At 43.0% G+C, this 18717-nt stretch overlaps 1 protein-coding gene across 1 annotated transcript in view; it reads right to left on the bottom strand.

The window, feature by feature from the left end:
• The window catches only part of METTL24 (methyltransferase like 24), a 97244-nt gene extending 79747 nt beyond the window's left edge, over positions 1-17497 (bottom strand). The window contains exon 1 of the mRNA XM_048225890.2: positions 17165-17497. Within this exon, the coding sequence (XP_048081847.1) occupies positions 17165-17482 (318 nt within the window). The 5' untranslated portion in view covers positions 17483-17497. The remainder of the gene's footprint in view (positions 1-17164) is intronic.
• Positions 17498-18717: the final 1220 nt, after the last annotated feature.

The raw sequence follows: 18717 nt of genomic DNA, 5'->3' as shown, positions 1-18717 counted from the left end.
GCTCACTACATCCGAGGCACTGTCCTGAGCACAGACTATGAATCGTGTAACAGTAGAGAGGATGGAGAAACATGATTTTTTCAAACAAACGCTGATTGCAGCCAATCGTGCCTTCCTACCAGAGTGGCATAATTCATCTCTAGGCCAGGCCTGGAAGGAGAGAGGAAAACAAAAGATAAATTGCCTGAGTAAGAAAAGGATATGTATCTGGAATTTGTTTGCTGGAAGCTCAAGAGAGTGGAGTAGGCAGCGGGGGCTTGAAACCTTGAAAACAGAAGAAAGGAACTGAAGCATAGACAAGAGGAGGCAAGTTCGATGGTGCATGAGTCTAAGAAGAAAATACAGCCAGTAGAAAATCCTCAACAGCCAAGAACACTTTAAGTAATCAATTTTAAGTTGATTTCTGCTTTGAACTGCATTGGTATCTCCCATCATAACTCTAAGACCTTCAGCAAGGCCTGTGTTGCTGGGGGAGGAAAGAAATGGGCAGTGCAGAGCAGAGAGGAGAAAGCAGTGGCTTGAGGCGGAGCACTGAGCAGGAATTCAGAGAGAGTGACCAGCAAATGTGAGCCTCAGACGTTACCAGAAAGTACTGGACCTCGCATAGCACATGGCTCAAGCCATCTTAAGTATTAAGGGTCGGGACCCCAGAAACTGGAAAAGATGGGGTCAGCCAACTGTCATAATATAGTCTGCCCCATAAACAGACTTGTGGGTCACCGGCAGTAGTAAGCAAACACCAAGATTTAATTCACTTGAACGTTCACTGCAAGGCAATGGCCTTAAAGCAAAGACCTTGAAGACTTTATGATGACATTCCTATGAATGGTCCCGACCATTCTTCTCATGAAGGTCAGCGGTCATCCCCATGTGGAGGTCATAGTTTAGTGGTCCTGAGCCCACTTCCATAGCAGGGGTTGGAAAGGTTTTCTGCAACAAGCCAGACAGTAAATACTTTAGACTGTGAGCCAAGAAGCAAAATCAAGGATATTACGTATGTATCTATGTAACAAAAGAAAAGACAAACTTCCACAACACTCTTATTGGTGAAACTCAAAATATAACAATTGTGCACAATTTTCTATAATATATACCTACTAATGAGAAGAATGGAATCTTTTTTTGGGTAGCTTTTTGCTTCACTGGGGTTTAAATCCTAACATCAAGTCAATTGCAAATGTTCATTTATAAAAACTATTCTTAGCTCATGGGCCATACAAAAACAGGTACAGGCTGGATATGGCTTGTGACCTCTGTTCTGTCGTCACCAACGTCTGAAGCAAAGTCAGTGCTGGGTGCTCTATTCCAAGTCTGTAGCAGAATACCCTGATTCAGAAATCAGACACCTGAAAGAGACTCCGGAGTAGCTCTTGAAAGGTTCAGATGTTCTTCAAACACACTAGGTCTAGCACTGCAATGATTAAAATAACCATTCTTTCAACTGGTATTTACTGAGCACCTACTATGTGCTGGTACTATCAGAGTCATAGCGGACACAGTAGTGAGCCAGACAGAGGAGTGCCCCACCTTCACAGGGAATGAGACTGCAAATAGGAATAAAAGAAAGAGGGGCACCTGGCTGGCTCAGTCGGTAGAGATTGTGACTCTTGACCTCAGGGTTTGTGAGTTTGAGCCCCACGTTAGGTGTAGAGTTCACATAAAAATTCTAAAAATCTTTAAAAAAAGAATAAAAAAAAGAAAAAACTGTCAGCGAGTGGAACGCCATGGGGAAAGTAAGAGAAGACCTTACAAAAGAAACTGTGAGTGAGGAACTGCTGGGGAGAAAGCCATTTAGTAAGGAGTTCCTTTTGCTCAACATTCTCATCAATCCTTATTTTATCAGATGTTTTGCATTTTTTCCAATATGCTGGAGGTGAAATAGAATCTCATTGTGTTTCGATCTGCTTCCCCTGTTTGTTGGTAGGACTGGTCATCCTTCCGCACACTCACACTGCTCTCTCTCTCCCATATATACATATATGGTCTCTCAGGTTTCCTTTTCAGTTAATTTCCGGTTGATTACCTGCTTGTTTTTCTGTCCAGTTGTCTACCTTTTTATTTTTTTTTTTAACTGTGTGTGGGGGGGTTGTCTTTGTTTTTTGGTGGTGGTGTTTTAAAATTTTGGATATGAATTCTTTATTGGTGATATGCATTCAATATCCTCTCCCAGCCTATGACTTGTCTCTTTACTTAAGGGTATTTTTTTTTTTTTGGTTTGTTTATAAGAAGATTTTAATTTTTATCTGGTAAATAATCTACCTTACGGGAGAGCTAGCGGTTAGCTACCTATCTCAGTGGGCAAATAGAAAAAGTCATGGGTTTCGAGTTTAAACCTTCATTTCATCCTTTATAGCTATGTCCTATGCAAATTCCTAAGTGTCTCTGAGCCTTGACTTCCTCCTCTGCAAAATAAGGACAATTCCCACCTCATCGGTTTGTTGTGAGAATTAAATGAAAGAATATATGCTATGCCACTCTCCTAGCACAGGGGCCCCTCCCACCCACTCTTAAATTGTAAGCTCCTTGAAGGCCTTATATTCCCCATACTACCAAGGTCAATATTTAGACTTTGCTTACTGTGTTGTTTAAATTGAGTTTATCTTTTAAATGCATATAAAGTACCAAGCGTAACAGTATGCACTTAATTGACTAAAATGCAGAGGACAGGACCAGAAAAATCATTTAGTAATTAACTCTTTAACCTATGATTACTCCACTGGCCTCCTCTGAACTAAAGAAATTACAGTCACAGTAAGAGGCACAGTTAAGAGAAGATTTGTAAACATCCTTTTGAGTGAAAATTACATTTCAAAAACTGGAAGACATTTATACAGTCACATTTACACAGACCAAAATTATTTAACAGCATGTTGTAAAAGATATTTGTGATAAGTTTTGAGGGGAAAAAATCACAAACTAATGTGAACAGGTAAGCCTTAACAATTTCATAATGAATGAGCTATACAGGGAATACATTTATAATAAAAATTCCAACAAAAACTTATCTGTCACTGCAAGCTTTTTTTAAGATCTTAAAAAAATACATATTCCAGCTATATATATACGGCTGAGCATATTATATATGCTTTAAATTTCAAGAATATTGCTATAAACTTCCCTCTTAGAACTGCTTTTGCTGCATCCCAGAGATTTTGGACCATTGTGTTTTCATTTTCATTTGTTTCCATGTAATTTTTTATTTCTTCTTTGATTTCTTGGTTGACCCATTTGTTGTTTAGTGGTATGTTGTTTAACCTCCATGTATTTGTGGTCTTGCCAGATTTTTTCTTACAGTTGATTTCCAGTTTCATAGTGTTGTGATCGAAAATATGCATGGTGTGACTTCAATCTTTTTGAATTTGTGGAGACTTGTTTTGTGGCCTAATGTATGATCTATTCTGGAGAATGTTCCATGGACACCTGGCAATAATGTGTATTCTGCTGTTTTAGGATGGAATGTTCTGAATATATGCCTTAAATCCATCTGGTTCAGTGTGTCATTCAAAGCCAGTTTCTTTGTTGATTTTCTGTTCAGATCACCTGTCCATTGATGTAAGTGGGGTGCTAAAGTCCCCTACTATTATTGTATTACTGTTGATTAGTTCCTTTGTTTTTTATTAACTGTTGTTTTATGTATTTGGGTGCTCCCATGTTGGGTACATAAATATTTACAATTGTTATATCTTCTTGTTGGATTATCCCCTTTATTATTATATAGTATCCTTGTCTCTTGTTAATTTTGTTTCAAAGTCTATTTTGTCCAACGTAAGTATTGCTACCCTGCTTTCTTTTGACATCTATTTGCATGATAAATGTTTCTCCAGCCCCTCACTTTCAACCAGCAGAAAAATCTCAAATAATCAGCCTAACCTTACACCTTTAAAGGAGCTAGAAAAAGAAGAATAAACAAAATCCAAAACCAGCAGAAGGAAGGAAATAATAAAGATTAGAGCAGAAATAAGTGGTATAGAATCTAAAAACAAACAAACAAAAACCAGTAGGACAGATCAATGAAACCAGGAGCTGTTTCTTTGAAAAGATCAACAAAATTGAGACACCCCTAGCCAGACTCATCAAGAAAAAAAAGAAAGAGGACTCAAATAAATAAAATCACTAATGAAGGAGGGGAAAGAACAACCAACACCACAGAAATATAACAATTGTAAGAGAATATTATGAAAAATTATATACCAACAAATCGGACAACCTAGGAGAAATGGATAAATTCCTAGAAACACAGAACCTACCAAAACTGAAGCAGAAAGAAATAGAAAATTTGAACAGACCAATTACCAGCAATAGAATTGAATCAGTAATCAAAAACTCCCAACAAACAAAAGTCTAGGACCAAATGGCTTCACAGGTGAATTCTACCAAACATGTAAAGAAGAGTTAATACCTATTCTTCCCAAATAATTCCAAAAAATATAAAAGAAAGGAAAATTTCCAAATCCATTCTATGAGGCCAGTAGTACCCTGATACCAAAAACAGATACAGACACCACAAAAAAAAGAGAACTACAGGCCAATATCTCCAATGAACACACCTGCACAAACCCTCAACAAAATACTAGCAAACCAAACCCAACAATACATTTAAAAAAAGCATTCACTGCCATCAAGTGGGATTTATTTCTGGGACGCAAATGTGGTTTAACGTTTGCAAATCAATCAATCTGATACATCGCATCAATAAGAGAAAGAATTCAAAAAATGATCATCTCTATAGATGCAGAAAGCATTTGACAAAGTACAATACCCATTCGTGATAAAAACCCTCAACAAAGTAGGATTACAGGGAACCTACCTCAATATAATTAAGGCCTTATATGAAAAATCCACAGCAAATACCATACTCAATGGGGAAAAACTGAGAACATTCCCTCTAAATTCAGGAACAAGACAAGGATGTCCACTCTCACTTTTACTCAACATAGAACTGGAAGTCCTAGCCACAGCAATCAGATAACACAAAGAAATAAAAGGCATCCAAATTGGTAAGGAAGTATTAAAACTTTCACTATTTGCAGCAGACATGCTACTATATATAGAAAACCCAAGACTCCACCAAAAATCTACTTGAACTGATAAATGAATTCAGTCAAGTCACAGGACACAAAATCAATGTGCAGAAATCTGTTGCATGTCTCTACACTAACAATGAAGCAGCAGAAAAAGAAACTAAGAAAACAATCCCATTTATATTTGCACCAAAAATAATAAGATACCTAGGAATAAACCTAACCAAAGATAGGAAAGACCTATACTCTGAAAACTATAAAACACTGATGAAAGAAATTAAAGATGAGGAGTGCCTCGGTGGCTCAGTTGGTTAAGTGTCAGCCTTCCGCTCAGGCCATGATCCCAGGGTCCTGAAATTGAGCCCTGCATCAGGCTCCCTGATCAGTGGGGAGTCTGCCTCTCCGTCTCCATCTGCGTCTCCCCCAGCTCATGTTCTCTCTAGCTGTCTGACTCTCAAATAAAAAATAAAATCTAAAAAAAAAAAAAAGAAAAAAGAAAAGAAAAGAAAGAAATTAAAGATGACACAAAGAAATGGAAAGACATTCCATGCCCGTGGGTTGGAAGAACAAATATTGTTAAAATGTCTATACTACCTAATCTACACATTTAATTAATCTCTATCAAAATACCAACAGCATTTCTTACAGAACTAGAACAAGCAATCCTAAAATTTGTATGGAACCAAAAAAGATCCCCAATAGCCAAAGCAACCTTGAAAAAGAAAAACAAAATTGAAAGTATCACAATTCTAGACTTCAAGTTATATTACAAAGCTGTAATAATCAAATACAGTATGGTACTGGCGCACACACACACACACACACACACACACACACAAACCATATAGATCAACAAAACAGAATAGAAAACGCAGAAATAAACCCACAACTATATGGTCAATTAATCTTTGACAAAGCAGGAAAGAATATGCAATGGGAAAAAGACAATCTCATCAACAAATGATGTTGGGAAAACTGAACAGCTACATGCAAAAGAATAAAACTGGACCACTTTCTTACACCAACACAAAAATAAATTCAAAATGGATCAAGGACCTAAATGTGAGGCCTGAAACCATAAAAATCCTAGAAGAGAGCAAAGGCAGCAATTTCTCTGACATTGCCACAGCAACATTTTTCTAGATATGTCTCCAGGGGCAAGGGAAACAAAAGCAAAAAAAAAAAAAAAAAATATTAGGACTACATCAAAATAAAAAGCTTCTGTACAGCAAAGGCAACAATCAACAAGCCAAAAAGACAACCTACTGAATGGGAGAAAATATTTGCAAATGACATATTCAATAAAGGGTTAGTATCCAAAATATATAAAGAACTGATATGGGGCACCTAGGTGGCTCAGTCAGTTGGGTATCTGCCTTCAGCTCAGGTCATGATCTCGGGGTTCTGTCGTCGAGTCTCACATCAGGCTCCCTCCTCGGCAGGGAGTCTGCTTCTCCTTCTCCCTCTGCCCCTCTGCTTATGCTCTCTTTCATTCAGATGAATAAAATCTTGAAAAAAAAAAAGTACTGATACAATTCAACACCCAAAAAACAAATAATCCAATTAAAAAATGGGCAGAAGACATGAACAGACATTTCTCCAAAGAAGACACACAGATGGCCAACAGACACATGAAAAGATGCTCAACGTCACTCATCATCAGGGAAAAGCAAATCAAAACCACAATGAGATATCACCTCACACCTGTCAGAATGGCTAACATCAACAACACAAGAAACAACAAGTGTTGGTGAGGATGTGGCGGAAAGGGAACCCTCATGCACTGTTGGTGGGAATGCAAACTGGTGCAGCCACTGTGGAAAACAGTATGGAGTGTCCTCAAAAAGTTAAAAATAGAACTACCATATGATTCAGTAATCACAATACGTGTATTTGCCCAAAAAACACAAAAACACTAATTCAAAGGGATACATGCCCCCCTATGTTTATTGCAGCATTATGTACAATGGCCAAATTATGGAAGCAGCCCCAGTGTCCGTCAATAGGTGACTGGATAAAGAAGTTGTGGTATATATACAATGGAATATCACTCAGCCATAAAAAAGAATGAAATCTTGCCATTTGCCACAACATGGACAAAGCTACAGTGTGTTATGCTAAGTGAAATAGGTCAGTCAGAGAAAGACAAACACCATACTAGTTCACTCGTATGTGGAATTTAAGAAACAAAAGAAAGGAGCAGAGAAAAAAAGGGAAAGACAAAACAAGAAACAAGAAACAGACTCTTAACTATAGAGAACAAACTGATGGTTACCAGAGGGGAGGAAGCGGGAGAGGATAGATGAAATAGGTGATGGGGATTCAGAACACTTATCATGGGGGTGCCCGGGTGGCTCAGTCGTTAAGGGTCTGCCCTCAGCTCAGGGCGTGATCCCAGCGTTCTGGGATCGAGCCCCACATCAGGCTCCTCCGCTGGGAGCCTGCTTCTTCCTCTCCCACTCCCCCTGCTTGTGTTCCCTCTCTTGCTGGCTGTCTCTTTCTCTGTCATATAAATAAATAAAAGCTTTAAAAAAAAAAAAAAGAACACTTATGATGAGCACTGAGTAACATGAGTAATATATGGAATTGTTGAATCACTATATTGCACACCTAAAACTAATATAATACTGTATGTTAAAGATACTGGAATTAAAATAAAAACTTAAAAAATAAAATTAAATTTACAATTTCAAGAGTAAAAGAAATATTAAATATCCCAAAGAATATTGGTCTTTATACCCCACAGACATCCATGCCTATAGCTTTGCGATGCCCAGGGGCCTGCTTCCCAGCCAGCAACACAAGCTTGAGCAGAGACCGTCTTCATTGACTGAACTATTCCCACAGGCTAGGTGTTTTCACCAACACGCTCTTGCCTACTCTTCACGACTACCCTGTGGGTTAAGCACCGCTACTTTTCACAGAAGACGAAACTAACGTTCCGACCAGGGATGCCACATCCAGTGAGTAGCAGAGCAGAATTTAAACTTCCAACGTCAAGTATAAAAAGATGAGCCCATGTCACAGGTGAGGTTGCATCATAACAAAGTATTTTCATGACATTTGCAAATCCATATAAACGGGTCTCCAAGGATCTCATGTGTTACCTTCACTGGCTTCCCCATAGTCCACCCCCAAACTTGCTGAACAGTGAGGCCACCTTCCACGTGTGATCTCATCACTGTGCTCAATGAGCACTGTGTTCCTTAGGACTTTGGGGTGATCTCTTGTGCTCTACTCAAGGTAGATGAAAAACAAACTGAAAACACTTGCTGGTCATACTGTGGACAACAGCAAACACCACACAGCATGAGTATCGCCTTTGATTTGGGGCCAGTTCCTGAGAACAAGTCTTGCAACTTGCTCCAACTAAAAGTGAAGTGATCATGAAGACGGGTTTAAAGATGGACTTTGAGTCCTCTCCCCAGAGGCCCTCAGCTCATTTAGATGCATGGCTTTATTTATTCAACATTTGCTTTTATTCCCCCCCAGAAAATAAAAGACCTGCAGACGCTGATCCCACCGCTACTCTGTGCGAGGAACCTGACATAAACAGTGTCAGTGAGAATCATTATATTTAACAAACTCCAGGACCCGCCACAGCACTGTTTCTAAGATATAAATCCAGTCTTGTTTTACTTCCCTGTTCTGCTAAATTCAGATGTCTGCTTCATTTTAGACCCAGGCCCCCTGAAAAGAGCTTCCCGGGCTTTATCCAACACCGTCAAATGTGCATATTCAGTGAGGCGTTCAGAACATGACCTGGACGATGCCCATTTAGATACAGATGATTGAAGGGCTGCCCTACTGCCGTGGCCGGGAGTGCTGCTCACCCAGCTTTTCCAGCTCTCTGACTTCTGAGCACATGGCAGGCCTGTGTCCTCCCATACTGGGTGTCCGGGCCCTGGATTGTGAGTAGGAGTGCTCAGGGTGGCTTTTAGCCAGGACATTTAATAATGCCGTGCAAACCCCTCCAGAACACTCACCCCTCTGCCAAGGTGACCGGCAAGTTTCCAGATGGGGACTGTGCTGCCGGCCTGGGGTCCAGAGAGAGGGACGACGACAGCACTGGGCGTCACCCCAACCCAGCCTAGCGGTAATGGATACACAGCATGAGCAAGAAACACGCCTGTGTTAGTATGAGCCCTGAGATTTGAGGGTTGTTTGTGATCACAGCATAGACTGGCCCCTCCTGCCCGATACCCGGACAAATGGTGCTGTGAAAAAGGGCTTGATGTCTCTTGTGATAAGTTAGCAGATCTGTGTAATTTAGTATCTGGAGCCGAATGTTATTATCTTGTCAGGGAAAGATCCCTCGGCCCATAGTTCACTAGGACCCCAATCATCATGTTCTAGAATCTGAATTAAATAGACCAAGCAAAATTGAAGAGAGAAAATTACAGTTGTAACCTTCCAAACTGCCAGTTCTAATTTATTGATCTGTCAAGGTTCTTAGTTGTAAACAATAGAAACCACTCTGGCTAGTTAAGTAGAAAAGGAATTGATTAAAGATTTATTAGCTTACAGAATCTCAAGGGCAGGAATACCACCCTACGTGCCAGTGTAGACTACACCGGCCCACTGCAGGGCACAGACACCTTGACTCATCTCACCACCCTGGGCCCCAGATACCCCCACTAGAACCTCGGCCACCACGCCTCTCTGTGGTCCGCATGCTACTCGCTTCTTTGAATCTCTAAGGTACCAACCAAATTCTCATGCAAGTATATTATACATGCACTCAAGGTGCAAGAAAGAGGGAAGAATTATTTTTTGGCTTTTTTTTCTTAGAAAGGGGGAGAATTCCTCTCACACAGGCAGGAAATTCAAAGGTGTGGTCAAAAAGAATGATAAATACCCACTACCTATGGGAGTCATGAGTCATAGGAAAAACTAAGGTCTTCAATGTTCATATCAGTCCATAATCAAGTTCCCTAAGCCTTTCTGGTTTCAGCAGATCTTCAGATCTTCCTCAGATCTACCCAACTATTCTTCTAACGAATCCCTGCTTTTACCAGTTTCAGTGGACTTCTGTCACTTGCAACCAAGAGACTCCTGATACAGAAGAAATCATATGTTAAAGAATCTCAAGCTAGCCAGTTTGCAAACAGGGCTGTAAATATTCAGGTGCTCTGAAGAATTTTCCGTATTTTTTTTTGCAAAGTAACTTTTCATTGACAGGAAAATATCAAACAACATAAGACTAACTTTGGTTTGAGAACCCTTATTGGGATAACGGGCTGCATACTGATTACATTTACTTTCTCTACTAGAAGTCCTCACAAATAACTCTTTACTTATACAAATAAAAAGGAAAATATTGCATTTACAAAGATCTTGTGTGCATGTATCCAACTGAAATTAAAAAATGAGAAATATGCAGAAGGTGCCAACTTATTGCCAAATGCTACATGGAAATAAGGTTATCTATTAGAATATATCTAGAGAGATAGAGCTAACCAATAAATGAATAGCTAACCAATAAAGAAATACACACACACAGAGGCACAGATGCTAGGCTTATTAAAAACAAACAAACAAAACAAAACAAACCAAAAACCTACCCTCTGCTTCTAGGTGCTCAGTTTCAAGATCCCTGAACTGGACTAGTTAAAATAATAGAATAAAATATGAGAAAAACAAAACCCTAACAGCAAAACTGTATAATAATTATACTAAATAGTTAAGGAATGCCAAGGACTTGACTTCTTGGGGTAACTTAGGGGTGGTTTCCCCTTTCTCTAAGAATGGCTTCTGGGACAGGAGGGGGCCTCCTGGGCTCTGTTTATGGCTTGTGGCTACAGCTGGCTGATCCAAGGTGAGTATCTAAAGACACGAAGCTGGAGTTAAGGGAGGCGCGTCTTATCATGGTAGCACTCTAGGGAGAAGGTCAGTGAGAGCTGGGATTTCCTGAGCAGTCCTGCTCAGAGTTAAGTGATCACTCTTAACTCTCCCTCCAATTCGGTGAGAAAGTCTCAAGTTTTCCCAATAAATTTCTCAAACTTTTTTTGTTTTGGCTTTTTTTGCTTGAGCTAGGTTACAGTCCATTCTTTCTTGTTTACAAGCAAAAGAACATTACACTAAGTAAGTATACTCTCCTACAATTTTACTCTCCCCATTAACCAACTCCAGCCTTAGGCAACTCATCTTTCTCTACTAGGAATGACTAAAAAGGACCTTTGGCTTCTGTGCATCTAGTTTTTGTGTGCCCTGTGGCCATCGAGCTTAGCAGCATTGACCTCACTTGTCACTTTTTAAGAAAAAATAATTGTTAATTTTGACGTCTGGCTAAGGAGTTGCAACTTCAAACACCTTCATAGATCAGACACGTAAAGTAAATGGAGAGAACACTGAGCTGGATTCCACTGGACGCTATCTAATGACATTTACGTTCAAAGACTTAAAACACTATAGGGTTCAAAACAAAATTCTTCGTGGGACAAATTTATCTGTGAGCCATCCGCTAACAACCCAGCTTGCTATTAGTTGAAGTCACATATGGTCCTACTCTGTGAGACTCCTACAACTCAATTTTGCTTCAACCATTTGAACAGGATAAAAATGCTTCCTGCAAAGCAAATTTTCCCACCTTCCCTTAGCAGAAAACTCCACAGGCCATTAAGGGGACCCACGTGAGGTCTCCAGAGAACTCAAGGGCTGCTTTTAAAAGTTTATCCATGTTGGTAGATTCTGCTCTTGTGTGTGTCTCATGGTAAATGAAGCAGACTCCTGTTACTTTCTATGAATCACAGAATAAAGAACCAAACTTCGTAGGAGCACAAGGACTCCAAAGGTATCACAGCACAGATGGGAAAACCCAAATGCCAACCGCCCTTGACAGTCCCCCGTCTAACTACACAGCTCTGATTCTCTTCACAGACTGAAAGGGAAATCCAATTCGAGAAAACTGATAGGGTTTTCTTTTCCTTGGAAAAAGGACTGCACGAATTGCACCCAAAAGCCTAAAATCTCCACCGTCAATTGTGGAAAAACAATGGAGCCTCCATTAGCAGTTCCTTTGCCCACAGAATGCTCTCTGAGGAACTGCAGGGTTTGGAAGGAGTGCAGAGGCCTATTCCCCATCTCAGGCACATCAGAGTTTTAATCAAAACCTGCTTTTCTTTCTGAAACCAAGCAACTGCTATTTCACACCCACATATTGCTGGAGCTCATTCAATTACCCTCAACGACTTTGTTTAAAATGAAAATGCTTTGCCTCCTGAGGACAGTGTGAGAGGATTGATTAATGCTGTTCCCTGAAGGACAGAAATGTAGGTACACAGCAAAACTCCAAGTAGCTGGAAACTACCGCTGGCCATATTTTACAAGCCATTCAAACCTACCTGCAAGTATTTTGTAAAGAATAAGGACTTTGAAGGCAGCTGGCTATGTCAAGGGGGTATACTAGGCATCCTCCTCTTCCCTCTTGATGAAAACCACAGAATTAGAAAACTAAGATGATGAGAAGTGAGGAAGAAAGACCAAATTTTCCCATATGGTTTTGTAGAAGAGGAAACAGCTTTTTTTTTTTTTCCCCTGACACATTGTTCCAAAGGATCTGTAACTAACAAACCAAACCAGCACATTGCTGGGTTCTGTGGCTCTGTGACTCAGAAGTCACTTTTCTATCCAACATATTAAATGTCAAGTAAAATATCTCCGATAAGAGAGACGAAATCTCTTTGGAAAGCTTGGCTCCTGTGTTGAGTGCTTCTCCTGTGCAAAGGAGCCACAGATTGTGCTGCTGTCTGTTACATGGTTTGCTAATCTGTAAGGGAAACATGTACCCAAGGCTGCATAAAGAAGCATAAATCGGGGCATCTGGGTGGCTCAGTTGGTTAGGTGTCCGGCTCTTGATTTTGGCTCAGATCATGATCTCAGGGTTGTGAGATCGAGCCCCACCTTGGGCTCTGCTCTTAGCAGGGAGTCTGCTTGAGATTCTCTCTCTCCCCCTTGCGCTGCCTCTCCCCCCTCTAAATAAATAAATAAATAAATAAAATCTTTAAAAAAAGGAAGCATAAGTCATGGAGACCTTATCTTAGTCCTCAACAAATGCCCCCCACAAAGAACTTCGCCCATGTAATTACAGTATATGTCTAAGACAAGAAAACCAGAGAGAAACAGAGAGGAGGAAAAGAAAAGGAATTACAGGGAAATGTTTATGCATGTGTAGTATGCAGGTTTTGGAGCCAAAGAGCTCTGATGGAAGGTTTCTGTGTATACAAAAATGCCTGGGTTCCAGGGTAGTCCTAATCCAAAAAGGCAATATTTATCTATCATGTATTATTTGCTCCCATTTCACAATGCTCTAAGGTTACCACCTCTGACGTGAAAGAAGATGTAATATTTAGAGCTAGTTCTTGCACGGCTGGGTGAAAGAGGGGTAGGAGGAAAGAGGGAAAGAATTATATGAGGACTACACTTCACTTCTCTTTTTTATAACAGATTATTTTCTTTAAGAGAAGCATAAGCTGTGATTAAAGTGGAAATATAATTGCTGAATTTTTGTGCCTCTAACACCTGCAAAGGAAGCACGTTGACAAGAAACCCTCGGCAACCCAATTATTTCATGCAGGTTTTCATCCACCCCAAAAGCCATCCTCAAAATAGAACGGAACTTTTTCTCCTTCTCCAATCTGGTAGGTGCCTTCCACAAAGTAACCAAGAACCTAAATCACATTGTTTACCATAATTCTCAACAAACAAAATTTAAATAAAATGAGATCCAAGGTTTTTAACACATAACTTTCAAACTTTCATTATATCAATTATTTAACAGCACATTGAGCTTACATTTCACATCTTGATAGGAGGCTAAAAAAGGAACAAGATTTGTCCCCAGGGAGATAAGGGATCTCAAACTCTGTTTCCAGAAGTGGGAGAACAGATTAGACAACTGGTCTTTTCAGTTTTCAGGAACATTATAATTCAACTGAAAAAAAAAAACGGGAAAATGAAACAAATTCAAGATTCCCACTATCTAGGAATGTGAGGGAGTTAGAATGTATATCTTGAAAAAAAGTAAATAAATAAAGAGAGAGCTGGGGGAAAGGAAATCTAGGGACAATTCTTCCTTAGGAGGCTAAAAAATGAAACAATATTTTAAAAATAGCAATAAACTCAGTTCTTTCTTATACACTTTTAACCAAAGACATTTTGAATTACACATAATAGGCTCAGATAGTAAGATTCTTATATTTTTTTACATTATGGTGTCTCAGGAGCAAGCATTTCCTAGGGGTCACTCTGGGAAATACAACCCTTTCCATCAAGCACAACTGTGGGAACAAAACATTCAATCTGAGATGGATTACCAGGTCGTAGCACAGCATGTACAAAGCAACTTGGAAATCAGAATGCATTTCTGTTCTCATTCCCAACTGGGGAAAGATCAGCACAGAAGGAAGTAGGACTGATACGGGACTGTTTCCAGGCGAAGACCCCTGACCTGAACATTCAAGGACGGAAAGGGCATGAATCATGGGAAAGAAGGATACCACCCCAACCCCCTGCAAGTAAGAGAATCAGCATAAGCCAAAAGAATGGAGATAGGTTACAACAAATAACACTTGGCGAACAGCTGAGGCTAAAGACTCAGGACCGATGAGTGAACATTAAAGCTACGATTATTGACTGCTTATTTTTTTATTATGATATAATGTTAGTCACCATACAGTACATCATTAGTTTTTGATGTAGTGTTCCATGATGATTATTGACTGCTTATAACATACCAGACTCTAGGCATATATTTCCTTTTTTCTAATTAAATTTTAATATTAACAGGGCCCCAGGCCTCAGACCCGGGTGGCTCGTTCCTGTTAGCCACCCTCACTCCCTCGTTGATCTCCTGAAGTCTCATGGCTTTAGTCCCACTTGCACACTGATGACTCCCACACCTCTATCATCAGCCTCGATGTTTCCTCCAACTCCAGACTCCTATGTCCAACTGCCCATTTGACATTTCCTCCGGATGTCTACAGGATATCTCAAAATCAACATGTTTAAAACCAACCTCCTGGGGCGCCTGGGTGGCACAGCGGTTAAGCGTCTGCCTTCGGCTCAGGGCGTGATCCTGGCGATCTGGGATCGAGCCCCACATCAGGCTCTTCTGCTATGAGCCTGCTTCTTCCTCTCCCACTCCCCCTGCTTGTGTTCCCTCTCTCGCTGGCTGTCTCTATCTCTGTTGGATAAATAAACAAAATCTTTAAAAATAAAAAAAAAGGAAGGTCAACTGTGCTTTTAAAAAAAATAATAAAAAATAAATAAATAAAACCAACCTCCTCATTTCTGTCCAGTCCTCTCCCCAAAAAAACCCAAAAGCTGAACAGTAACAATAACTTCTCCTCCCTCCTTCATCTTCAAAATACATCCAGACTCAGGGCACTCCTCACAGCTCCCCCTCTACCACCCTGTGTAAGCCACCACCACCCCTACTCTGAATCACTGTAGCAGAATCCTGAGGGGGATGGACACGAACTTCCCCTCCAGTGACCCTCTGAGTCTGTGCATTCCAACCCTTTCCATTTGTAGGACAGGCTCCAGATACTGTTGTCTGAAGTGGAGACCAAGATTTAAAAGTGATTCTTGGACAGGTGACAACAGAAACAACAGAGACTGAGGGCAGATATGAGAGGAAAACTACAGGGTAGGGTTGAAGGGACATCTGAGGACATGGAGAGAAACAAAAGAACTTGAACTTTTAAGAAATATCAAGTCCTAGGTCAAACGTCCCCTCATGGTTAGCCTTTTTGACTCCTCAGCCAGAGTTCAAGACCTTAAGTACGGCACTGGTCACATTACTGGAGGCCTAAGCTGACTGCCTCCCTCACCGGACTTTGAACTCATTCTGTGCCCCCAGCACCCAATGCAGCATCGGGGACCTGGGAAGCCTTTGGCAAAGGTGTGCTGGAGGCATAACACTGTGCCACGGAAAGTGCATTAGGAGCATGAAGAAGGGAGTGGAAGAGCACATTAAGACTTTACTTGGGAAGTGAGGTTTCAGAGATAGAAAAAAGTATTTGAGTTTATCCAAGAAGATAACGCTGATGGCCAGGCGGGTACAGCAGCAGTATGGCGCGTCAGAAGCAAGGCTTGGGGGAAAGGAAAGCAGGGGAAGAAATGGTGGGGTGTGATACCAAAAAGTAGGTTAGACTGGGAAGCTCAAGAAAGCAGCAGAGTCAAAGGAAGAGTTTTCCCTCTCCCCAAAGAGGTGGGGTGGTGGGGGACAGGAGATGTTTAAAAGAAAAAAGGATGAGCACAGCAACAGATAGAGGTTGCCCTAGGGGATGCAGTTAGGGTTAATGGATTATGAGGCCCAGGCCAGCTCATAACTGCGGTTCTTAATCTTTTCAACCCCAAGTACCAAGTAAATTACTGAGCCCCAAAAGGAGGGTAGGAGGCCAGAGGCTTAACAACCAACCAGAGGTTCAACTTGAACCACTCGCTGAGGTGTGAGCCGAGAAGTTAGGCGGTAGGAAGAGCAACACTGGCGAGTGCTGTAAGACAAACCTCGGTTATCACTTCAGTCCTCGACGTTCCCGTTCACCTCCCATCAAGAGGTGCTGGGGCTCGCTTCTCACCCCGCGCCAGCCACCCTGCCCACGTCTGCGGTGGAACTCAAGGGAAATTAGGCTGGAAGGTGGCTCTCCGTCACAGTGGATCTCCATCACCGCGATGAAGGTGGAGTGGAAAAGCCGCTCACAGTGGCTACCCAGCCCGCGTTGTCCGGGCCTCAAGGAGAAAACCGGGGGGAAGCACAGAATATAAACAAAACCCCAACACCTTTCTTGTCCTTTCCCTGCCCATCACTCATACCCTCTCCTCACTGAAAGGTAAGCTCCTTGAGAGCAGGGCTTGCTCCTTCACGGCCGGTGCGCGCCTAGCGAGGGCGCCTGGCACGCAATGGACGCTCAGCAGCTCTCGGTGGAATACTGAGCGGACTCGACTCCGTCCCGCGTCATTCTACCTGGGCATTGAAGGGTGCCACCACTGGAGCCGCCAGAGAGGGCTGAGGTGGGAGAAACCGAAGACTACTCTGAGGGTCCCAGTGGGGCGGCCTGCGGGGCCGGGCCGAGGGCTCTGAGCGCGTCGGGGAGGGGGATTCGGGTGTCCGGCCCACTACTGCACCGTTTGACACTGACCTTCCGGTGGGGACGCCCGCGCGGGGCGCAGCAGCCCGGCTCCGGCGTCCCGCTCCCGCCGCCCTCCGGAGGCGCTCGGCGCCCGCTGCGCACGTAGGTCACCTGCCTCCTGCTGGCGCCGCGGGGCGGGCCGGGCGCGGGCGGCAGGTGCGGCCCGGGCGGCCGGGGAGCCGGGCCCGGCGCGGCGCTGCGGGCCGGGGGCCGGAGCCCGGAGGGCCGCAGCTCCGCGCACAGCCGCAGGCCGAGCAGCAGCGCGGCGCCGAGCACACACCGGCGCAGGGCGCCGCAGCCCCTCCCGGCCGGCCTCTCCCGCGCCATGGCGGGGACCCGGCCCGGGCTGCGCTCAGCGGCCCGCTCGCCGCGCCCGGCCGGCAGCTGGGAGACGGCCCCGCGGGTCCGAGCCGCCCACGGTGGGAACTCCCCCGCGGGCCGGGGCGCGGGCTCGGACCCGCCTCCCTCCCTGCGGTCCAAGAAAGCCTCGGCGTAACCTTATCCTGCCCAGCCGAGAGCGCCCGGCCGCGGGAGGGGGCGAGGGGCGCTGGGCGGCGGCCCGGGGGCGCAGGCGGCTCGGCGGGGCTAGAACCCGAGTCCTGGGGGTCCCCGAGGGGGCGCCCTCCGCCTCGGCCTCCAGAGCCTGGCGGAGTCGAAAAGCCACATGGCCAGAAAAAGCGCATTCCTAACGGGGTCCTGGGTGGTAACTTCATTTGCTAGTATTAGTATTGTTGGAGAAACACGGGAAGATAGGTGAGCTGCCAGCTTTTGCTACAAGGAACAAGTTCTGATTGTCAAGCAATTTGTGCCATTAAGCACAGGATAAAAATATATCGCGCTTAGGCTTGGGTTTACAACTCCTCTCCTTCAAGAGAGAAGGGAGGGGGAGGAGAGAATAGCACCCGATACCGAATAATCATAGAGTTATTCCATTTCTAAATTCTGCCTGAAGCCAATCCATGCTTTCTCTCCGTGTTATGAAATGTGTGGGGGTGAAGGAGAGGGAAAGAGCCAGCTAAGACATCTGACAGCAGGGAGAGGGAACAGAAGTTACCATGGCATGATGTAAATCAAATTAATTTAGCTCCAAACACACACCTCCCTGCTGTCTTGCAGAGATACAGAAGGACAAATTTATCTTCGGCAAAATGCTCCCCAGCTGGTATTTCCATCACCACCTTGACCTTAATTAATCAGGCTGAAGGCTCACAGCCTGAAGTCCGGTGTTGACTGTTCATTTTCAATTGTTAGAATTCTTTCCCACAACCTATTTGAGGTTTTGGGCTTGGGGTTTAGGTTTGGATTTGGATTTGTTTTCTTTAACTGTGGCCACTTCTTTTTATGCTCTACACTTTTATTTTCTATACTACTACACGAAACTACCCGCCACTGACCTAGTCTCTTCCCTAACAGCCTAAGGCATGGACACAGAAACCAAATATGGAGTCCCCTTCCCCCACTCCCTGAATCTCAGGAATTTTCCAGAAGAAGCCCTTCTCTCTAAAATCTAACTTAAGAAAGACCCCATCTATTCTTTGTCTCTGGACAGAGCACTTGGGCTA

This window comes from Ursus arctos, unplaced genomic scaffold (assembly GCF_023065955.2).
Source record: "Ursus arctos isolate Adak ecotype North America unplaced genomic scaffold, UrsArc2.0 scaffold_13, whole genome shotgun sequence".
NCBI lineage: Eukaryota > Metazoa > Chordata > Mammalia > Carnivora > Ursidae > Ursus > Ursus arctos.
Note: the sequence above shows the minus strand (reverse complement) of the source record. Positions and strands in the feature narration are given on the sequence as shown.